Source organism: Pogonomyrmex barbatus, unplaced genomic scaffold (genome assembly GCF_055798465.1).
Source record: "Pogonomyrmex barbatus isolate J1 unplaced genomic scaffold, ASM5579846v1 scaffold1, whole genome shotgun sequence".
Taxonomy (NCBI): domain Eukaryota; kingdom Metazoa; phylum Arthropoda; class Insecta; order Hymenoptera; family Formicidae; genus Pogonomyrmex; species Pogonomyrmex barbatus.
Window position 1 is genome coordinate 8,643,016 of NW_028297098.1, and position 24,497 is coordinate 8,667,512.

Genomic DNA, 24,497 nt, shown 5'->3' on the forward strand with positions numbered 1-24,497 from the left:
ATAAGTTAACATAAAGAATAGTTTTGAACTGGTCAAAAAATTATCGAATATTAAGATCGAAGACAAATTTTCATTAATATCATTAGACGTTGCATCTTTGTTTACTAATATTCCAATTGATTTGACGATTGAATGTTTAGCAAACAAATAGGTTTTTATCTCCAAGGACTGTAAAATACCAAAGGATAAATTTCTATGCACTTAATTTTAGAATCCACCTTCTTTAATTTTGACGATCAAATCTATAAATAGAACTTCGGAACACCCATAGGCTCCACTTTCTCCGATTGTAGCTGACATAGTAATGCAAGACTTAGAGAATGGAGGCTTGAGACATTTGATTTCAGTATATCGTTTTACTATAGATATGTGATCGACATTCCCCGTATGGAAAGAAACTATTGAGAAATATAATTATTCAGAACTATTCAGAAAACTATTGAAATTTTGTGTAGTATTATGGAACATTATTATTGGAAACATGAATAGTTTACTATTGGATGAATAATTATTATAAGCATTTACTATTCATTACTATTAGAATTATAAGTAGTTTACTATTGGAACGAATAATAACTGTAGACACTTATTATTTATTACTATTAGAATCGTAAATAGTTTACTATTGGAGCAAATAGTAATTATAAGGATTTACTATTCTTTACTATTAAAATGTAAGAAGTTTCTAAGGCGACCGGAATGGCGCCAAAAGTGCTGTTTGGCGATCGACGAGAACGGCTCTCGATCGATCCCAGCGCTGTCGTGCGATACTTCGATTCGACCAATCACCGAAGGCTGATGCAATTTCTGTTTGATTTAAAATCATCGAACGTGTTTCAGTTGTTCGGAGCAGCGAGCGATCGGCACTCTCTTCTCAGTCGGCGGTTGAGACGGACGTGTCATCCGCGAGAGTCAAGTCATATAGTCGTAGTCGAATAGTCGTAATCGAATTGTCGTGAAAGTCGATATTATAAATCCGTCGTTGTATCTCGAACTGAAATTATCGGTTAAATATATTTACAGTTTTCTATTAAATTGTCTGCGTGTTTGTGCCTGCCTTTTCCTACTCCATTATCCACCACGTGACGAACGACCTCTTTGTGCATGCTTCGAACCAACGGACATTATTTAAATTAAACAGACACCAGTTCCTGACGAGCCGTTAACTTTATTCAAAAATTAAAAATCGAAAATAACAAGAATAAGTAGTTCGCTATTCTATTGGAATAAATAATTACAAGTTACTAATTCGTGATTTTTGTGAAAAATCGTGGAAATCTGATATTAGTATTGAATGATATGTCAGTTACTCTGGATAGTATGCGGATACTCTAATTAGTAATCTTGTAACGAAGCATCCGAAAGATGCTCCGTTACTAGCGCGCTAATGCGGCCCGCGCCATCCGAGGCCGCCCGAACACTCCCGACCGCGACCGACCGACACACGCGCGCCGACGAGCTGTCACGCAGCGACGACGTGACAGCTATTGTTACATTAACAAACTAAACGGTGACACGGTGGCGCGGATACGGGTATAAATACCCGGCAAATTTTAAAACGAACAACCAGTCCTATCCGCTCCTCCGACCTGTCCAGCACCGACAACCGTTCCGACCAGAACAGCGAGAGAAGATTCTCTCAGCGAATACCGAGCGTTCTCCGTATTCCTGTTCTATCCTTTCTCGAGAATTCGGAATGTTCTCAGCTTTCTCGCTCTCGCAACGAATACCGAGTGTTCTCGATATTCTTGCATCTCCCGTCTGGGGAAAAATCGGAGTGTTCTCAGATTTTCCTCTTCCCGACAATACCGAGAGTTCTCAGTATTGTCGCTCCATCTCATCTCGAAAGTCGGAGCGTTCTCGGACTTTCCCGCGACATCCGCCCCACGTGTCACGGCTAGCGTCCACGGTTGCCTAGCAACGCACACGCGCGGGCCCGGTTGCCTGGCAACACCATACCGATACGAACCCGGCATCCGACGAGCAATCACCAAGCGCACGTCCCCGCGTCCATACCTAGAGATAAAAATTCGAGCGCGCAGGGACGCACCGTTACAATCTTTTTATTGTATTTTTTAAAATAATATTATAATGTATGTACAGGATGCCTTATTTTAAAATGTTTTTACATAAAAATTTTTTTTATTTAAATAAAATTTTATCATTTATTTTATACTGTTACTTTATAATTCTTTGTGATAAAAACGAAGGTTGAGTAAAGCAATTTTGTAATATAATAATATTTTAAAGCTAAATAATTACTACCACTTGGGTTAGAAAAAGAAGTTTTTAATGGATAGAAAGATATACATATAATTTGATTTTTGTTATTTTTAAATTAAAGAAACTATTTGAGTTTTATTTTTTTAAAACAGTGGTTTATCAAATCTTTTATACGATTGAAATATATAATTTGACTAAAATGGATTTGTAGCTCCATGTTTAGTAAGACTATAAGTTGGCGCCAATTATTGATATTAAATCTTTTATATAAATTTTACGCATTTGAGTTGGCAATATTCACTATAACTTATAACTTTACACTATAATTTTACAGTTTTGAAAGATATCTATTAGATTCGGAAAAAATTAACGGAGACCGACTGGATTTGAACTCGGGATCCCTCGTCTACCAATCCGACACTTAGTCTGCACGACCACGACGGCTCCTCTCTGTTAGTGTTTATATTCCGAATCTCTTTCATGACCGCTTACGGTCGTCTAATTCTTACAGTTCGGCCATTCTGGTATTACATTCGTCCCGAATGTACCGAGTCTTCTTCTATCGGATTTTTATCCGAAACTTGGAGCTTCTGCTCCCGACTTTCGATCACTTTCTTGAACGACACGACTCCTTTGGAGTACTACTCCACGACTTTTTTCCCGTTCATTTCTCTTGAACGACCGACAACGACTTTGGAGTACTACCCCCGACTTTTTCCGTTCACTCCTGAACGATCGATTTGTCAGGTAACATAGGCTGAATCTTCTCTGAGGTAACATAGGCTGAATCCCACTTCTGAGATTGAAAGATATCTATTAGATTCGGAAAAAATTAACGGAGACCGACTGGATTTGAACTCGGGATCCCTCGTCTACCAATCCGACACTTAGTCTGCACGACCACGACGGCTCCTCTCTGTTAGTGTTTATATTCCGAATCTCTTTCATGACCGCTTACGGTCGTCTAATTCTTACAGTTTACTCTTGCACATTTCAACATAAAATATAAAATATCTCATAAACTATTCACTTTTACTATTATATCTTAATACTTTTATGCAAAATAAGATAAATAACTAAAATAAGATAAATAAATTACTGCATAGAAAATATATAGTTGTTTTTAAAAAAGAATTAATTCAATTCGTAATATGCAATTATATGTTTTTTTTAAAAAGCAACAGCATTTTCCTTACATCCCTATATGGAAAGAAACTATTGAAAACTAGTGAGAACTATACAGATTTCTAATTACCATTCAATTTCTATAGTAACTTGAGTAGTAACTATTGGCGATTACATGCATGAATAGCTATTCAATTACTATTCATACACGTAGACTCCAAAAGTTACTTTTCAAAACTATTCGCCAATAGTCGGTTACTATTCAATTACTATTCATGTATGTAATCGCCAATAATTACTACTCAAGTTACTACAGAAATTGAATGGTAACTATGGTAGAAATTTGAATAGTTCACAATACTTCCTAATAGTTCCTTTCCATACGGGTCTAATGGGGGTGACACCCGTTTGATCACATTCCGATTGATCACTAGCCACTCGCAGGTGCCTAGAATTTTTCCATTGTTCAAGCGCTGTGAGTGGCTAGTGGTTAATCGGAACATGATCAAACGGGTGTCACCCGTCTAATGGCAGTACCAGAGGATTACGTCCATAACATTGTAATGAGGTTTAATTCAATACATCCAAGATTACAATTTACCTCGGAAATCGGTGGTAGCCAGATTAATTTCTTAGATACGACTCTCTTTGTTGAAAATAATATTATAATATTCGATTGGTACCAACATTCTCAGATAGATACTTGAATTTTATGTCTCAGCATCCCATCTTACAGAAAAGGGGTACGGTCATGAGCATGGTAAACAGGATTTTTTATCTCTCACATTCACAATAGTTACTACTCAAGTTACTATAAAAATTGAATAGTAACTAGAAATCTGAATAGTTCTCAATAGTTTTCAATAGTTCCTTTCCATAGAGGGATGTAAAGAAAATGCTGTTGCTTTTTAAAAAACCATGTAATTGCATATTACGAATTGAATTAATTCTTTTTATCTCTCACATTCACAATTTCACGAGAAGAACTTCGATTTCGTGATGAAAACTTACAAAATGACTATCGATTAGATTTTATTTTTAAAACAATCAACAATAAAATAGACTCAAATCTTTAATTTATAATTGTAAAAAGAAACATAATAATGACAACACAACATGCACTGTTAATAACAAAACCCTTTGGTTTACTCTACTTTATGTGAAAAATGTTATTGAAAATTTTAAAAATATGTTGAAAGATACAGAAACTAAATTAGCTATTTACAGTATCAATAAATTAAATAATGTTATTAGGGCACAAAAAGATCCCCTTCCATTCTTGGACAAAAAAATGTTATTTACAAGCTGTAGTGCAGTGGATTGCGATGCATCTTACGTGAGTCAGACCAGCAGACAATTAAAAACGAAAATTAATGAACATCGAAGTCACATAAGATGAAATACTTCATTCAATCATTACTGACCACAGAGTACATACAGGACATGATTTCAATTAGGCTAACGTGAAAGTTCTGGATGTAGAGAATAATTACAATAAACGTTTAATAATTACAATAAACATTTAATTCTAGAAATGCTACACATTACACAACAAACAAATGGTATCAATTTGTAAATAGACACAAAATTTCTTAGTCATATGTACACCCCTGTTATAAACAATATATAACATGTGACTACATTGCTCTTCTTAACAATTTTGACTTTCCATCCTCGCTATTTATCTTTTTACATTTTAATAATTGACAGCCAAGACGTATTTACTTTTTCATTTTATTAACTGACTTTTATTCTATTTCTCTGTTAAAAAATTTTTTAATTTTCTTTTATTTATGACCATGTTTTTGCAATATTCAGTATTTATTTCCATCTATGTACTTCTTATTGTTATAAGCTGGCGATATCATCAAGGTGAATCTCCAATAATTCCTTGTTCTTCTAATTTTTTGTTTTTCTTTTTTGACACATCAAAAAACTTACTTGGTTCAATATATCATAAATGGTCCAAAGTGATATTGATCATACAGTCTCCTACATGAGCTGTGGAATTGTTTGGACAGAAGCTCTCGAGATATTGCACTGTTGCGTTTATCGAATCTGTGAAGTCATGAACAAATACGCTTCAAGCCATTCTTATTATGGATATATTTATCTACTGAAGATAGTAGATCCGAAAGTGGATCAAAATGTCTGGATGCAAGTGGAGCAACGTGACATTTCTCCTTCGGAGAGACACGCGCATCAGACATGCGTTGTCGAGAGTCGTATTGAAATTAGTGAAACAGTTAAGTTGAACAGTAACAAGTTATAGTTAGTGATAATCGGCTCAAGTTAACTCGGATTAATTAGATTAAAATAAAAAAAAAGACTTAGTAAATCACGCGCTTCAGTATTCGTTCGTTTTATGTTATATATTCAAATATGGCCGTTAACATGGCACAGTGTGTGCGTTAAAATCAGGGTAACTCCGTCACGGAAACATTGTACAGAAACTCTCGAACTGAATAAACGCTTTCATTTATGTGTGTCGGTAAATAATACAAATGAACTGATTTATTAAATTCCGCCGCCATCCCGATTCCTGTGAGCAATCTTACATAAGAAAAACCACAAAATATAAATAGAATTCAACGGATAATTATTTGTGCATTTACTGCGCTTGACTTCTAACGCCTTTGGTATTTTTTTTATTTTTTATTTTAAAGGAGTCCTTCTACCTTAAATTTTTATGTTAATTAATTTATGACTATATTTTGCAATTTTAATATCTCTATTATTTAATAATATATTATCACGGTTTCCACGTGTTTAATACACATGCACAAACACTTAAATCAATGCACATGCAAAGTAAAAATATCGCTATTGGTTAGAGAGATGGTATACATTTCTTTCTTTCTCGTAGGATCCACCGATCAGAGATCAGAGATCAAAACATGCCGATCAGAATCGTGGCCAGTCTCTTATGGTGCGTTCCTTTATTCACTCTGAATACTGTCAGTACTACGAATAGCGTTCCGATATAGAGAATAGTGCACTCCGAAAATACTGCCTTGAATTATGACGGCTTTGATTTTGACGTACTCCTGTTGCGACTATTGCAACTAGTAAAATAAAGCAGATAGAGTACAAAGATGGCTGCTTCCATAGAGACTGAAATAATCTTGCTTGATACTAAAGAAAATAAAGCATATAATATGAAATAATATAACATAATAAAATTATTATGATATTATATAATATCATGAAATTATTTATTATTATTCATTATTTTTTAATTATTGTTATTATTGATATTAATATTATTATTAATTTTATTATTATTTATTATTTATTTTTTTATTATTATTAATTATTTATATATATATATATTATATTTAATATATATAATAAAATTATATTTTTTTTAATATTACATATGCCAGCCATTTCATTTGGAGCTTGAAAACATACTGTAACTGCGTTCCGTTTTATAATCTTGACACAATTAGAAAGCGCACGAAATTAAAATGGAACGGTAGCCGGACTTCCATTACTTCATAGCATGAACACTCGGAGTGAATAAAGGAACGCACCTTTACTATTATACCGTGTCTCTACCCGAACAAAAATGCGTGACGTCATTAAAACGTGAGTGATTGGTCAGTGCATATCATTTAACAATCATATACGAAACTTGCACATTTTTGAAAACCATAAATAAGAATTAATTAAATTGATTGGACAACTTTATTTAAACGCAAACCAATCACAGCGAAAAAACCAAAAGAAAACTTGTTCATTCTGTTCGTTCTTTTGCTGTGATTGGTTCGCGCGTTCCGTTCCGTTGTGGATTTCCGCGCCATGGGACACCAGTCTAATAGCGTTTTTCACTGGTAGAACTGGTGCGCACTGAATACACACTCGCCGCGGATAACTGTGCGGTGTTTCACTCGGCATTTCAGTGCGTACGAAAATGGTGCATGTTGTTTCACTGGGAAGCCTAATGCTGAGTTTTTGCATTTTAGTGCAAAAATTCGGCACGAATTCTGAGAGACGGTGTCGGTTGAATGCAAGATGGCAGCGCGCGATTGTAACAATATTTCGAATGCTCCTTTAGCAATTGCTAGATTTATTATCTTCATCATCATCTAGCAGTGATAAAGATGAATTTTTTATAAAAGAAAAACCACAAAAAGTTCCTAAAATAGAGAACTTTATTAACATAGTACAACATAATTTTACAGATAAGGACATAAATCATGATTAATTATTATTTATTAAATTGTTGCTGCGCAGGTATTATATTATTGTATTGTATTGTATTATGTAAAACTATGGGTACGGTCAAAGGCTTATTATAAATGCTTTGAAGCATTTTTTGATTGATGCATTAGTAAAATTCTTTGTTTTGACAATCAAACGCTTCGAAGCATTTGTAGTGTTACATTGATTGTAGCCTGTGTGTGTGTGTGTGTGTGTGTGTGTGTGTGTGTGTGTGTGTGTGTGGGGGGGGGGGGGATATATATATTACAAATAATTATATATAATAATAATATATTATTATATGTATTATATATAATATATAATAATAATATCTAATATATAATATTATATATATATATATATATATATATATATATATTATATTATATTATTATATATATTGTACAACTTTACTTCGACCGGATCAAGTGTTAGGTGCAATATGTCATCATTGACTTTAAAATCAATCCTTCCATAATTAATTTTTATCAAAATATACATCATAAACCGCACTGAGAGCGACAGACATGTTTAACTGGGAGCGCAAAAAACTTACACTTTCAATATACTCGGACAGTGCCGCCTGAACTCGATGAGTTTTCAATGCGCACTCAGTTTTGCAATGAAAAACGTTATAAGGCAGAGGTTGGCAAAACGTTGAAATTGGGCACGGGCGTTCACGGGCGCCCGCAAGTGCCCGCCTGTGTGCACATCATAGGAGCGTATCTGATATTTTTTGTATCTTGGGATAAAGTTTCGCATTTCACACTTACAAAAATAGCGTTGCATATATATATGAACGATAATGCAGTCTTAAATTACTAGTACTCGAATCTTTGTAATATCATAAAATTTTTTTATAACAGTTTAGTTAAATCATTTAAGGATGAAATATGCAAAAATATGTTGTAATATGTAGGACTCAAAATGTATAAGTTCTTATAAATTCAACTTATATTTAATTAATTTTTTTATTAGTTAAAAGAAATGTGCTCTAGCATGTTTTGATTGTCCTAATAATAAGCATTATTATAGGAAAATTTTAATTAAAATGCTTATCTCTATTTTTAAATATTGTGAAAGATATTTATTAGATTCGGAAAAATAAACGGAGACTGGATTTGAACTCGGGATCCCTCATTTACTAATCTGACACTTAGTCTGCACGACCACGACGGCTCCTCTCTGTTAACTGTTTATATTCCGAATCTCTTTCATGACCGCTTACGGTCTAATTCTTATAATTGTAAGTTGTCAAAATTTGTGCTTTAGCATATAATTTATTAAAAATTGTGTAACATTATTACATTTAAATATGTTTAACGAAAATTTAAATATAACAAAGAAATAAAATAATAATATAAACAATAACAATGTATTAAAATATAAACTTATAATACAATCATAAAATTATGAATACATATATCATATTTAACAGAAATTAGCGTTTTAAAATTATATTTTTAAATCCAGAAGACTAGTTCTTTTTGCGCGAAGAAAACTTCCAACAGTTTCAAAATAAACATCTGCTAAACAATCAATTTGCTAAACGCTTAAAATAAAAGAAAAACAATAAAACTAAGCAACGGTATAATCAAATTCTGCTCTTGTCTAGAACAGTCAGACACATTTGCGATCTTGTAATTTAACGTTTGTGATGGATAATCAAAGTAATAATAATAAATATAATGAGTATAGTATAATGAGTATGTATAATGAGTATATTTGATTTTACATATTCATATGAACAATTATCTTCTATTATGAAATTAAATAAATCGCGATTACGCGAACAGTTAACAGATTTACATTTGAATGCAATAATTCGTTTAAGTTGTGTCAAAACAATAACACCTATCGTATATAATATTGAATATATCGTATATAATATTGAAAAACTGAATCAAATACTAAATAAATGTTATAAGAATTGTTTATTTAATATTGTTATAAGAATTATTAATTTATTTAAAATATAGATAGTTATTATTTTATGCTAATTCTGAGTCTGAATTTGTGCGACACAATATCTTTTGACTCCTTGAACAACACGTTCGACGAACAGACGTTCCTGCTATTCCTTCTCCTTCCTTTATTGCGCCTAGCGATCTCAGGGTAGTTCCCCATGCAGCGTAATTTGCGTAAGCATAAACTGCGTCAACCAATCAAATCATCTAATAAAAGTCTAGACGGATTTGTGTAGAGTAGCTGAGACAATTTGGTTGGATGACGCAGTTTACGCTTACGCAAGTTACACTGCATAGGGAACCAGCCTCAGACTGGTGTCCCATGGCGCGGAAATTCACAGCAAAAGAACAAACAGAATGAATGAATTTTCTTTTGGTTCTTTCGCTGTGATTGATTTGCGCGTTTCGTTCCGCTGTGGATTTCCACGCCATGGGACACCAGCCTCAGATTTTCGATACGCGTGATCCGCGATACGCGCGATACACATGGAACGACACCCTAAAGACTATATCAGACTACGGGTTGTCGATTACGATTCCCGATTGACGATTCTATTTTATCCAATTATAATGTAGCGAGTCCAGGGGATCAATCATGTAACTTTACATGAAATTTTTCACTTTTCATTTTTCACTTTTTACTTTTCATTTTTCACACCTTGACATTTCATATGAAACTTTTCACGTACAATGATTATATATATAGCTTGGATGCGTGGAAAGTGAAATCATAAAACATTTTTTATACAGGTTTTATAGCTAATGAAAATTATTTTATTGGTACAGTATTATATACATTTAATAACCAATTTTTATAACCAATTGTATATGTATTACGTATACTTAATCCTAACGCAGCCCTAATCTTCTCTAATTCCGAAGCATATTTATTAATTCCCTAGATTTTCGCCTTTCCGCCACCAAGGTACATGGCGAAAAAATTCACGTGAAAAATTTCACATTTTCACGTTTAAGGGAGTTACTGATCCCGCAAAATCGTACATGATTGTAAGTTCACGTGAAACTTTTCACTTTTCACGTTCCGCCCTAGGGGAAAAGTTACATGATCGACCCCCTGATCAAGGCTATATCAGATCAACGGTTGCACGACTACGGTTGCCGGTTGACGATTCTACTATTACCAATTACATTGACCAAGATCTGTTACATTGTGATTGGCTGAAATAGAATCGTCACCAGCAACCGTAGCCGCGCAATCATTAGTTTGATATGGCTTTTACGGTCAATGTAATTGGTAATATTAAAATTGTCAACTGGCAACCATAGTCTGATACAGCCTTAAAACCGAAGCATAAACCAAGTCTAAGTTGGTGGCAAAATTTGACAAAACGAACTCGAGCCGATAATCGATATGAAAAAAATGGTGAGTTTAACCCAAGTTGTATGGGGCTTGTCTTCAAATTTCGTGATGAATCAATATTTTTCTCGTCGATTGTTAACGTGAGTAAAATTTACGTTTTCTCATTGACTTAGTAAATTTACGTGTGTGATTGTTTTGTGGGTAAATGTTTAGTTTAGGTCCCCCATCTTGAAATTAAATGAATTTATATTCATTTATCATATTTTCTTAATAGTTGTATCAAAAATATAATCAATATGAGTTAGGCATATCTAATGATATTAGTGAAGATAATTAACTTGCAGTTCACCATGGTACAATATATTAATGGTTATATCATCTCGACGAATGTCAGCAGACATTGATGTCAAATCCGCAGATGCCTTGATTATTAGTGACAGCTGTGTGAAACGTTTGAAGGAGATAGCTAGCGATGGCACATGTTTGAGAATTACTGTCGAAGGTGGTGGTTGCTCCGGATTTCAATACAAGTTCAATTTAGATCCAAACATACACGAGGATGACAAGTGTGTATTTAGATACCTATAGTTCTTCTGCAAGCAGTGTATGGTTAGGCAATAGAAATTTTTTTTTTATTACAGAGTATTTCAAAAAGATGGCATCAAAGTAATAATCGACTCGACATCATTAGAATATGTAAAAGGATCAACAATAGAGTTTCACATGGAACTGATACGATCTGCCTTTAGAATAACAAACAATCCTTTGGCTGAACAGGGATGCAGTTGTGGTGCTAGTTTTGCTATTAAAATAGAATAAATATGGATGTATGCGTTACTATTGAATGATAAGAATTGCTACAATTTAATATAAATTGAGAAATTTACTGAAGATCTAGTTATTTTTATTTATATTAATTAATATACACAAAGCAATTGCTTTAATGAATATGCATTAATTTTATCACAACACCTACTATAAACAGTAACTGTACATATGTTTTATATCTCTTTTTATATGAATGGTTTATAATTTACAATTGTAGATATCAATTTAGATTTTTAACTATTAATGGTTTAACTACAAATGTCTTACAAGTGATACTAAAAAAATTGTACATGTCTTGTTAATGAATTTCAATTGTAAAGTTTATCCTGTACCAAATGTTGATATACTCCTGTAAATAAGTCTGAGCAAATAATAATCATTGCCCATATAAAGTAGTAGAATTAAACTTATAAATAAACGTTCATATAAAAAGAATGTCAATGAGAAATTTTATTTCGATTTTATAAATAATATCAAGTTAGAGAGCTCTTTAGCATTTTTCAAGCTAAAGATATGAGTATATGGAAAACCGTGATTTTAAAAAATGAGCTATATATGTACATAAAGTTATATTTATCGATGATCATGATTAAAGTATACCACTGAATGGAATGTCAATGATTGTTCTTTGCAATTCTGATCTGGATCACTTTTGTTTTCCTCTTTTATTGTTCTGAAAGAATTACGTCTCTTATACTAAATATCTTACAAGAATGTAGTCCTTTGTATATTTTGTGTATGTAGATTTACCTTAGCTAATTCAAATTTTAATTGTTGTATTTCCTCCGTTTGAAAGATAAGTTTCTCGTTCATATTGGCAAGATGTTCGCTCATAGTATTGAGCTGCACCTTGTAATTTATCTCCTGCGTTTCTTTTTCTTTTTGTAAACTGTTGTAATTGGATAATGTCTCTAACAACGCCGCTTCACATTTCTCTCTCTTTGATTCACTTGTGTCTAATTGCACATGCATAACTTCATTCTAAAATACAAATAATAAATGTGTACAATAACACGACGAATATAATCATCAAAAATAAGATTTAAAATATATCTTATTACATTGGCGGCCATAGCTAAGTTCTTTATGTGATAGATGTATTTTTCGTTTGTTAATCTTTCAATTTCTTCTAGAAAATAGTTTTTAATCTTTAATTCGCGAGCTTCGATCTCTTCTGGTATGGTAAAAGGTGCATTCAATTTTCCAATCTGTTAACAAAGTTGAAATGTATAATTTAATTAAATAAAAGATGTACATATCTTTGAAAAAATATAAATAATAGTATAAAGAAAAAATATAAATAATATAAAAACACACCATATTATTTATTTCTGTAGATTTCAATACATTGCCATCAATTTCTGAAGTTATTGCAGCCTCTCTTTGCTCTAGTTCGTCATATTTTATCTTGAGTATATGATACTGAGCTTTCCAGTGATTGACTTCTTTCTCTAAGTCACATGATTTTGTACATAGAAATTCATTACTTTCGTCTTGTGATTTTTGCGGTTTTCCTTCCCCGAATGATTTCGATGATCTACGCGAAGCAGAGGGAGAAGAAAACGGCGATGGTTCTGTTTGACGATGATTCAAAAGTGTTCCTCTTGCATCAAAATCATAACCATCACGCCTACCTTCATTACTAGACCACGACACGGTCTCCTCTTGTTTCTGCTTGTCGTTTAATTTTCTCTGCAGATCATTTCTCTCTCTTTCTAGTTTATCTATAGTACTTTGATATTGACATTGTGACTCTACTTTAGATTTCTCGCAATAGTCGACCTTATATTCTAATTGCTGTATCCTTTCATACAAACTTTCAATTTCGCTATCCTTGTCACTAATTTGTGATAATAATTGAGCATTTTCGACTATCTTTTTCTGAAATTCTTCATCTAAGATGTTGTTGGGTGGCAGAGGTGCTGGAATCTGACTATTGTTCTCTGGCCCTTTGCCTTTACCCTTCTTGGGCTTGTTCTGTGCCTTGTCAAGTTCCTCCTGCAGTACAGTTATACGTTTTGTCAATTGCTGATTGCGAAACGTTAAACTGTCGATTTCTTGCTCAGCCCTACGAAACTCCACCTCTTTCTCCTTCAACTGATTCCGGATATCTGTGTTACGTGCTTGCTCTTCTATCACAGCCTTCTTCAGAACGTTTGCTTGTGCACGAATCTGCAAAATGGTCATCCCTCATCAGATACATATTTATTAGAAATGGGAAGAGGATCCGACATGCAAAATTGCAAAGTGACGGTCGTGTTTCATAGCAAACATACAGAAACTCTCTTTAAGTCTTATGAGAACCCTCACTTTTGAGTATTCTGTGGCGATTTTCTGGTACTTTGTCTGCAGTTGACCGTTGACACCCTCCATACCTTCCTTCCCGTCCAACTTCCTATTTAACGTATCTCGATCAACGCACTCCGTTCGCCTCGCGAGTATCAATTTACCAATCTAGGCATTATTCACGAAACCTTCGGGTGTTGCGTTCGCGGCGCCGGGACACGCATCGCGCGTTTCCTGATGATGACGTCGGCGTGCGGCGTTGTTTATCGACAAGTCAGCACCACCGATGGTGAGGAGAAGAGGGAGGGAGGAAGGGGGGCAGCGCGATTATATCAAATTGCGATCGCGGGGAAACCCTGTCGAATCTTTCTATTAAATGACGAGGACGCGGACTCGGAAAAACGCGAACGTGCGTTCTAAATGAAACGCCCCCAAACGCGATATATCACACGCGTGCCTACCGAGCCATACTGCATCCGTTCCGTCCCGTCCCTCCCTATCGTGCGTATGTGCGTATCGACATGCGTCGCGTGGTATACATACAACGTGAGGTGAACGTCACATCGTCGAGAGATCTCGCACCGTCAATTGAACGAAAGCTGGCTATACTTTCAAAGGCTACATTCGGAAACATCACCAAATGCCGTGTATCATTTTATCTTTATTTAACATTCAAGGAACAATAAGAATAAGATGAGACATGGAGTCATTTAGGTAATATTTCTGAATGTAGGCAAACGCGACTCGCGCAAAGTGGTTCACCGAGATATCAGTTGCGTATCATAAAGTTCATTCTTCATAGCTGAGCATTTTGTGTATTTTATAGCAAACATAGCAAATTCGATTCACTGAATTATATTGGGTTAGTGCACACTAAACGCTAATATACATGAAATTATTGAAATTATTGAAATTATTGAAATTATTGAAATATAAAAATACATGAACATTTCAAAACGATTATAAAACGATATATAATCAATAATAAATTTGTCGTATTATTTAACTGAATACGAATTAATTTTATCAAAGAAGTAATATTGTGCTAGTACAGTTAGATATTTCATATGTAGTAATTTTTAATGTGTATTAATTCGGTGTAATGTAGTGAATCAAATTCGCTATTACATTTCTCTTGTCAGATAACACAAGATCCAAAATTAAGATATAAAATGTCTTTCATAAAAATGTCTTAAGATATTTCTCATGTTCCGTGATTTTAGACTATGTTCATAATCGATTTTTATTTTAAGCTGGTGGAACAGATGTCTATATTAAACTAGGGCTACAGCCAATGTAAGGGACTTTACACAATGCGAGGGAATAACGATAGGAACAGCGATAAGAATAATATCGAAATAAGCGATCATCTCGCATTGCACAATGCCGTGAAAGAAATAAAAGCCAACCAATCAGATCGCGTGTGAACAATCTATTCTTTCGTCTGCTTCAGATAAACGTAAAAATGTCAAAAGGACAAAGTTTATTAAATGATTTATAATATTATATCAAAATCGTCTTATTTTTGACTAACTTTTTCAGCAGGTTTTTGTTGACAAATTTTGATAAGTTTCATAATATTTGAACTGGAATATTACAGAAAAATTTCTGAAACGTATTCATATACATTATTCTACATATTATATTTTCACGCAAATTATAGCTGCGTTTCGTAACTCACTGCCAGTACTGTAGTGCCGTTCCGAAATTCATTCCAATATGCTGCGATAACACTATGATAGAATAATGACGTCATAAATTTTATCGTCATTTCCTGCTGCGGTTACTATAGCTAAAAAGTTGCAGCAGTCACAAAATGGCGACTTTCGAAAAAAAAGAGTTAACTCTCGATGCAGAAACAAATATTCAAAATAATAATAAAATAAAATAATAATAAATAAAGAAAATGTACAAAAAGTATTGCGAAGTAAAAATAAAGTTTGATATTTATATTATAGCGGATTCAATTATTCGCGCTACACCAAGTTTGTATAAACATTATTATATACAAAATTATTGTTTTAATTGCTTTTCAAGAGAGATCGTGCATCTATCTGATTTTCTATCTCTTTCTAAGATTGGCCCTATTAATTCCAATATAAAAACATGTATTCCAATGTAATCTAAAATAAATATATTTTAGTAAAATTACAGAAACAGTTTATCGTATCTACAAAGAATAAAAGATTATAAAAATATACCAAAAGTGAGTTTTAAATTCTTTGTTTGTATATCGAGATACTATATCTTCTACAATGTATTTTAGATATAGAATTTGATCTACTTTTCTTTAATATAATTAACATTTCCTCTATCAGAGTTACTATCAGATTCACCGCTTGATTCCATTATATGTGCAATATTATCAATTATAAAAACTTTTTCCATTTTCTTATATGACAGTGTCATACGCAGTGTTATACGCAGTACTATTCAATCCCGTTCCGTTTCCACAATTTCATAGTACAGCGATAGTGAACTAGTAAAAATGGAACGCTTGCATAGCACATTATAATGATGTCATGCTGGCAGTACTGCCAGCTGTAAGTTACGGAATGCAGTGTATATTTAGATAAGATGGAAGATGATTTGACATATTATATGTACAATGCAAATAGCTGTACTAATATCATTGCCATCAAATGTGTTTTGTGTACCGTGTTTTTGTGTATCGGACAATAATCCATTGTCCGGAAAGTTATTGCAATAAGAATGTTCTATTTTTTGTTAATCCAACAAGTTTCGAAACTATTCCCTATATACTCCGTAAAAAAGTTATGGCTGCGCTCCAATATTCATTACCAGGACGCAGTCCTATAGACGCAGTCTATAACCTAAACAGAAAAATCCGAACGCTAATTGATAGGCTATAAGGCGATAGCATAGAATTTCAACTCGTCGGAAATGTTACCGCTATTGCTTATTCCATGTTCCAATCTGCATTGCCATATACATTTCTGTGTGTTGGATTCTTCTGTTCTTATCGCTATTGTAACGTCCGCAGAAAATTAAAACTTGCGGACGTTCATCCGATATGATGTAGATGCAATCGAGCAGTCTTACTTTAGGTTAACGCATAGACGATTTTAAATATTAAGGTATATAACTTTTATCATTTTACAGTTTTATCATTTTATATATATATATATATATATATATATATATATTCTTTTTTTTTATATAACTTTTATTATTAAGATAATTAATAATAAAGCGAGAACTCATTTTCTTTCATCTTGTGATAAGATATAATTTTATTTTATTACTATTATTATTGTTTTCTTTTGGGAAATATAATTTTATAACGTAATTTTTATAATTTTCTTTTTCTTGAATCATCTCTTCTTCGGTTCTCGATGCTGCAACTGTAGAAGAGACAAAGGACGTTCGACGATCTTAGTTTATACTAAAGGGGAGGCTTATCGCACTCAAAATCCTAATATAAACTTTCCAACGAAAGGCTAGCTCGGAGAGTCTTTCGTTGCGCAACAAAAATTTAACTGACGAAAACGTTAAATGAATTCTCGTTTTGTAATAATAAGATTTATTATTAAGCATTAACGAATATTTCAAAAAATATTAGGTCTTAGCTTTATTTTTTTTTTCTTTTCCATCTATCTTTTCCTGTTTTCGCGTAAATAACCGTAGTATGAAATAAAATGCTCAGTCGAGGAGTGCTTTGTTTGCCCCTCCCCTTTGCATCGGATCCTATCCTAGAGATACGGCTTAGACGCAGCAGTCATTATCAAATCGTCAGAGAGTGCAATCACTGTCTCAAACCGCTGAATTTTATAATTACAAAGGAAAAATAAAAGAAAAGAAAAAGGAAATTAGAATTCTAATACGTTTAATAACTTACCTCTAACAATTTAAGATAATCATTGCTTCTAATACTATTTGAAATATTATTTGATTTGCCTATATTATATTATTTGATTTTCTCATATTATATTATTCGATTTGCTTATATTATACTACTAATTTTCTTATATTATATTATTTAATTTGCTTATATTATATTATTTGATTTGTTATATTAATGAAATGATATTGAATACGATGTAGTAAAAGGGCAGTGAGAATCAGCGCTGTTTACGATGCGCAATTTACATTCTTTATTACAAAAATATATAACATACGTTTCGAGGTATGAGCAGCGCCAAGTATTTTTACATTATTTAAATAAAATTTTATCATTTATTTTATACTGTTATTTTATAATTCTTTGTGATAAAAACGTAGGTTGAGTAAAGCAATTTTGTGATATAATATTTTAAAGCTAAATAATTACTACCACTTGGATTAGAAAAATAAGTTTTTAATGGATAAAAAGATATACATATAATTTGGTTTTTATTATTTTTAAATTAAAGAAACTACTACTTGAGTTTTATTTTTTTTAAACAGTAGTTTATCAAATCTTTTATACGATTGAAATATATAATTTGACTAAAATGGACTTGTAGCTCCATGTTTGTAAGACTATAACTTGGCGCCAATTATTGATATCAAATCTTTTATATAAATTTTACACAATCATTTGAGTTGACAATATCCACTATACTTGACGTCCTTTTTTTAAAAAAAAGTAATTTTATAGTGATATCAGATATTTTGAAGTATTCCACTATACTTGACACCCTTTTTTATCTTTTTTTAAAAAAAAGGTAATTTTATAGTGATATCAGACATTTTGAAGTATTATACAATATTATCGGCGACAATCGATAAATAGATACTGAAATACGCGGGTTTTGCGTTAAAATCATCAATAATTTTTTTGAGTTTAGTCGCAATTTCCGAACAAAGGATAGAATGAACCATTTTGTTCCTTGTGATTGCACTGTTTGATATTCTTGATTTATCTTCTCGCCTGAATAAAGTTTTTAGTCTCGAATGGATAACTATCAAAAATAAAGTTGAGAGGGTAATCATTCATTAATAAAGTCGTAATTATCAAATTCAAGTTTTTTTGGTGATATTTAGGGTGAGACAATAAAAACGCTCTGTCGATGAGTTCAACAATAGTGCCTCTTTTTGGGACGAGAGGGTGCTGGGAGTAAAAATTGAGGTACCTTTCCGAGAATGTGAGTTTATGAAACCAATCTCGACGTTTTTATTAACAACTTTTAAGATCAAATCGAGAAAATTCAACTCGTCCCCCCCCTCACCTCAGTAATAAATTATAATTTAGGGTGGTACGAGTTGAACCTTCCAAGAATCTCATCAATCAATCGGAAAGGAATGGCCATTGCAATGTCATCACTATATCTATAAAAGAATGGTAAATGTGCCCTCACATCCTTAAGCACACTCTCCTCCAAATCTCTTAATATTAAATCAGCTATGATCGGAGACAATAGGGAATCCATGGGTGTTCCAAAGGTTTGCTTATAGATTACATTATCAAATATAAAAAAAGTAGAATTTAGGACAAACGAGACTGCACGTAAAAATTCATCCTTGGGGATGTTGCAATTCTTCGAGATATCTCCTCCGCGCTTAGCAATAGTGTCAATTGATAGATCGATAGGAACATTGATGAACAAAGAGATCACGTCGAAAGAAACAAGTGTGTGGTCATCGATCAATTGTATGTCAGACAACTTGTTAGCAAGTTTAAAACTATTTTCTACATGTATTAAAGGCTTTGGGATACTTCTTGACAGGAATTTGTTCAAGACTCGTCGACAGAGCGTCCTTATTGTCTCACTCTAAAAATCACCAAAAAAACTTGAATTTGGTAATTACGACTTTATTAATGAATGATTACTCTCTCAACTTTATCTTTGATAGTATCCATTCGAGACTAAAAACTTTATTCAGGCGAGAAGATAAATCAAGAATATCAAATGCAACAGTGCAATCACAAGGAACAAAATGATTCATTCTACCCTTTGTTCCGAAAATTGCGACTAAACTCAAAAAAATTATTGATGATTTTAACGCAAAACCCGTGTATTTCAGTATTAATAAGTTGAGAGGCATGATCAGGGTTCATAAGGCTCTACCAGCACATTCCAAAAGGAATGTAGTGTACAAGATTTGCTGCGGCAGCTGTGATGCGTGCTATGTCAGACAGACAATGAGACAATTAAAAACGAGATTGCATGAACACCAGAATCATATACGTAGGAACACACATTCAGTCATTACCGAACATAGATTGAATTGCGATCATGATTTTGATTGAAACAGTGTGAAAGTATTAGACTGTGAACGTAATTTGCAGAAACGGCTGATCTCAGAGATGCTTTTTATTAAGAGACAGAATAATTGTTTGAATTCACAGTCTGATACTGAATTCTTGCACCACGCATACGTTTCTGTCTTGAGCAGAAATTGTAGCCCGACTTTGTTTTGCTGACAAGTTGTTAGACCTGTAGAGTCACCGCGTTCAGTCACTGCCTGAAGCGGAGCTCTAGGCATGCGGAGACGTTGTTGGTGTGCTGCTCGGTGCAAACCGCTCCTGCGCGTGCTTTGTTCGGTTTGTGTGAGCCGTGTCCATTCGATTATTGACAACCCTTAAAGACTGTTCTATCTCTTTCTCTCAAGGATGACTGTCCTATCTTTCAAGGATGACATGACGGTGCAATCATAGTAATTCGAGTTAGCGAAATTAACGTTAGTGAACATGTCGGGTGAACACGTACTGTATCTTTAATTTCTGTTTACACTGAGGATGACTCAAACTAGAGTCGAAACGTATGCTATACATTTTTAAATTGTAATAAAGAATATAAATTGCGCATCGTAAACAGCGCTGATTCTCACTGCCCTTTTACTACATCGTATTATTTGATTTGCTTATATTATATTATTGATTTTTACTTCATTTTAATATCATTACCTATATAAATTTCAGAGACTTAGAATTTAATTATCATATTCACATCTTATCTCATTATTATTACACATTTGATATTTTTATATTGATTAAGTTGTATATCATTCATATTATTATTACATCTACGTCAGTATTACATCTATGTTCAACTTCAATATCTCTGTTTATATATATATGTGTATATTAATATTCCTCAATCGTATATTTTTGAATTTATACATTATTTTTTTATCATTTCTATTTAATATTTTCTGATTTCCATTCCTATTTCATATATAATTAAGTTTATATCACCCTCATCTTTTGCATAGATCAAATATTCATATATATGTAAACCTGTATTTCCGATGTTATGGCATTATTTTATTCATCACTATATTTCACGATATAATTCTCATTAATACTTTCATTACTATTATTATATTATTATAATTATTATTTTTTTATTATTATTATTTTAATGTAACTATTTATTCGTGTTACATTTAATATTTTACAATAATTCAAGAAATCACTTTTTTCTGTCATATTAAATAACTTTGAATCATAATTTCACAATCAATTACATCAACAATCGTAACTTTACAATACAATATCATATCCCGATTATTATATTAACAAAACATATTTCTCCGCAATTTCCGCTCGATCGCGGGTTCCAATCCGAAAATATAGTTTAATCATATCCAGTATCGCCATTGAACATAAATACACTAGATATCCCTTCCCAAATTCCATTAACCGTTCTACCATCGTTTGCCATCTCGAAACGTAACACCCGCTTCGATCCACAAATCTATATTTTCAATGGAAACAGGATATTAAATTTGATCCATACCAAAGTAGAATCGAATTGAAGACCGATGGAAACTAGACCAATGCTTAACAAGGATAAAATGATACTTGTGTCGACTTGTGTCACTAATGCCCGTTTCTACCAACGCAGTTTGAAGAGTTAATTCCTAATGACATTCGGTTAACCAAAGTTTAACGAAATGTAGATTTTAATCAATGATTTGCTCAAGTTTAAACTTATGAAAACTAAGTTTAATTTAAACGGTCGATTTTGGCCGTTTAGAAGTAGTTAAATTGTGGTTAAAAAATATAACTAGTAATTTTAGATATGGCACATTATAACGTTATATTATCGTTCTCGAATGACAAAGATATTATTGAACAGAAAAGAATTAATCAGCATGCAAATCATAACAACGAAATTATTGATGTGACGAACAGAAATAATTTATAATTATTTTGTCAAATATATAAAGTTTTTATCTAAAAATTTTTATTTAATCATTTTTTTGGTTTAGTAGTGTAGCGTTTGGTGAGGAGCGTTGTCCACGATGTGATGAATTTGATGACGGAAAAAAGATGTTGGCCATGGTGGGATTCGAACCTAGGTCCTCAGCTGTCTAAGACTTGGCGCGCTACCACTGCACCATGCGGGCCATGGTTCTTTTTCGTGAATGTTTTTGCTAGGTATTAGTTGTATGAGCGGGGGACCGCCACAGTAGATTAATATGTAATTTGAATTACATTAATATTAGTCATATTATTACAAAATACACTTTTATAATTATAAATTATTTACTATATTAAAAAACCTTTTTATTCCTTTTTCAGCTTTTTGTGATAAATTAATAAACTATTACGTCTTACTATACTTACTATACTTAAATTAATATAACAAAAATATAAAATATATTATTATCAAAAAAAAAACTCAAAACGAAAAATAATACAAAGATCATACAAGTATGAGTTAATAAAGTAAAAATATAGATGTAAAAACAAAAAAAATATTTTATCCTCAGCAAACAAAATAATAGCAATTTGCTAGCAGATTGGCAACAAATTCGATCAGATATTGACTGCAAATAGCCATCCATAGCCATCTGTGTCCGCATTAGGCTCGGGGTTTGTCGACAAAGCCTGCTGACATGCTATGCCAGCAGATTGACGGCAGAAACTGAGCAGAGCCTGTTGACATACTGTGCGAACAGATTGGCGACAGAAAACGAATAGAGTCTGCTGACATGCTATGCAGATTGGCGGTAAAAATTGAGCAGAATTTGCCCTAACTTCCTTATTACGATGATTATTGTATCAAACATATACATAAAAATACATAAATAATAAATGTATGTTAAGTTTTGATTATGATTTCACTTATATAGAAAGTTTGATAAATTTTGCATGCGAGAAACGGACGCCATCTAGCGGTAGTTTTCCAATTATTGTGTTTAAATATGCGTAATGATAGGCTCTGCTCGGTTTTTGTTGTCAATCTGCTAGCATGTTGGCAGGTTTGGCTCGGTTTTTATTAACAATCTGCTGGCATAGCATGTCAACAAGCTTTGTCATATTTTTGAGGAGAGTTTGCTCACATTGTCAGATATTACAGATTTTGTGCGCAATTTGTTGCCTTTTTGCCATCAAACGTTGATAACAGGTTCTGCTCGGTTTTTGCTAGTGATCTACTGGCATAGCATGTCGGTAAGCTTTGTCCTATTTTTGAAGGCAGTTTGCTCACAATATCAGATATTACAGACTCTGCAATTTGTTGCTTTTTTGTCATCAAGTATTGGTAGTAGGCTCTGCTCAAAATCTGTTTTTACAAGTTTTGCTATCGGGGTCTATGTAGCAGGAAAGAAATATCACAGTGAAGCATCTGTGCAATAGAATTAAATAAAACTAAATAGATATATTATAAAATTTTAATTATTTTTCAACATTTTTCAATTTTTTAACATTGTTCTTTTATCATTTTCCATAATTTGATTCTGTTATTCGTATCTATTATGCATTTATTAATTTATTGTTCAACTTTTAATAATGTATTGAAAGATATCTATTAGATTCGGAAAAAATTAACGGAGACCGACTGGATTTGAACTCGGGATCCCTCGTCTACCAATCTGACACTTAGTCTGCACGACCACGACGGCTCCCCTCTGTTAGCTGTTTATATTCCGAATCTCTTTCATGACCGCTTACGGTCATCTAATTCTTACAGTATAATGTGTATAATTATAAGAAAAATAGTTATACTTATTCATGTTATTTTATTTTAATTTTCAAAAACTGTTATATAAAATTATGAAACATAAACATAGAATAAAGTATATTAACCTGAAATGATTCTTATATTATTATTTATATTAACCTTTACTTATATTAACACAAATATTTTGCATTACATATTTTATATTAAAGTTATTACAATTATGATAAAACTGCAAACATTTCTTATATATTTTTTATATTTTCTTATATTTTTTATATTTAAAAAAAAACATTTATATTTTAAAATAAAATTTCCATCACAGTTATTATCACAAAAACATTTTTGTAGAAAAATTTATACTTCAAACTAAAACATAACCATTATCACAGTTATTTATCGCAAAAGAAGAACATTTCTTATATTATTGTAGAAACATTTCTACTTCAAACAGAAACATAACTATTAGTTATTTATCACAAAGAAAAACATTTCTTATATTATTATAAAAACATTTTTACTTAAATATAACAATCACAATTTGCTATTTTTAATTGCTATTTTTTAAAAATATTATTTCAACTCTTTATATAAAAAATTTATGTTTGTTATTTATGTTTCCTGTATTAATTTTTAAATTAATTTTTATATTATCTATTATTTTTATCTATATTATCTATTATTTTT

General features: G+C 32.3%; 2 protein-coding genes and 2 long non-coding RNA genes across 7 annotated transcripts; 3 read left to right on the top strand and 1 right to left on the bottom strand.

Annotated features, from left to right (window-relative positions):
• The first annotated feature begins 10,593 nt into the window (after positions 1-10,593).
• Positions 10,594-11,733, top strand: LOC105426985 (iron-sulfur cluster assembly 2 homolog, mitochondrial). Its single transcript, XM_011638462.3, has 3 exons — positions 10,594-10,982; positions 11,187-11,408; positions 11,484-11,733. Exons 1-3 carry the CDS (start codon positions 10,894-10,896, stop codon positions 11,659-11,661), a joined length of 489 nt encoding a protein of 162 aa, XP_011636764.2. The 5' UTR covers positions 10,594-10,893; the 3' UTR covers positions 11,662-11,733.
• A 363-nt stretch (positions 11,734-12,096) lies between these two features.
• On the bottom strand, positions 12,097-16,320 carry LOC105426984 (uncharacterized). 2 transcript variants are annotated; one of them, XM_011638460.3, is made up of 6 exons: positions 16,241-16,320; positions 15,638-15,689; positions 12,988-13,842; positions 12,732-12,878; positions 12,421-12,651; positions 12,097-12,343 (listed from the first exon to the last, which is right to left on the bottom strand). In XM_011638460.3, the coding sequence occupies exons 1-6, from the start codon at positions 16,303-16,305 to the stop codon at positions 12,317-12,319; spliced, it is 1,377 nt and encodes a 458-aa protein (XP_011636762.2). In that variant the 5' UTR covers positions 16,306-16,320; the 3' UTR covers positions 12,097-12,316. The 2 variants fall into 2 exon arrangements, with proteins under 2 accessions (XP_011636762.2, XP_011636763.2); XM_011638461.3 differs by lacking the exons at positions 15,638-15,689; positions 16,241-16,320 and adding an exon at positions 13,981-14,701.
• On the top strand, positions 14,701-22,425 carry LOC112552629 (uncharacterized). Of its 2 annotated transcripts, none has more exons than XR_016138202.1 (3): positions 14,701-14,818; positions 15,210-17,054; positions 22,117-22,425. It is a non-coding gene; the product is annotated as an uncharacterized LOC112552629 (long non-coding RNA). The 2 variants fall into 2 exon arrangements; XR_016138203.1 differs by having other exon boundaries at positions 22,120-22,425.
• LOC148938017 (uncharacterized) lies at positions 18,442-20,714 on the top strand. 2 transcript variants are annotated; one of them, XR_016138205.1, is made up of 3 exons: positions 18,442-19,341; positions 19,626-19,699; positions 19,783-20,714. It is a non-coding gene; the product is annotated as an uncharacterized LOC148938017 (long non-coding RNA). The 2 variants fall into 2 exon arrangements; XR_016138204.1 differs by having other exon boundaries at positions 18,442-19,699.
• Positions 22,426-24,497: the final 2,072 nt, after the last annotated feature.

What these genes read in the sequence shown, in the direction of transcription:
- LOC105426985 (XM_011638462.3), top strand. Translation starts at nt 10,894, where the DNA reads ATGAAAAAAATGGTGAGTTTAACCCAAGTTGTATGGGGCTTGTCTTCA. An exon ending in TTTTCTCGTCGATTGTTAAC is followed by an intron (nt 10,983 to 11,186) that starts GTGAGTAAAATT and finishes ATTAACTTGCAG; the next exon opens with TTCACCATGGTACAATATAT. An exon ending in AACATACACGAGGATGACAA is followed by an intron (nt 11,409 to 11,483) that starts GTGTGTATTTAG and finishes TTTTTATTACAG; the next exon opens with AGTATTTCAAAAAGATGGCA.
- LOC105426984 (XM_011638460.3), bottom strand. Translation starts at nt 16,305, where the DNA reads ATGGAATCAAGCGGTGAATCTGATAGTAACTCTGATAGAGGAAATGTT. An exon ending in GTTAATTATATTAAAGAAAA is followed by an intron (nt 15,690 to 16,240) that starts GTAGATCAAATT and finishes ATTCTATCATAG; the next exon opens with TGTTATCGCAGCATATTGGA. An exon ending in ACTTAGCTATGGCCGCCAAT is followed by an intron (nt 12,652 to 12,731) that starts GTAATAAGATAT and finishes TTTGTATTTTAG; the next exon opens with AATGAAGTTATGCATGTGCA.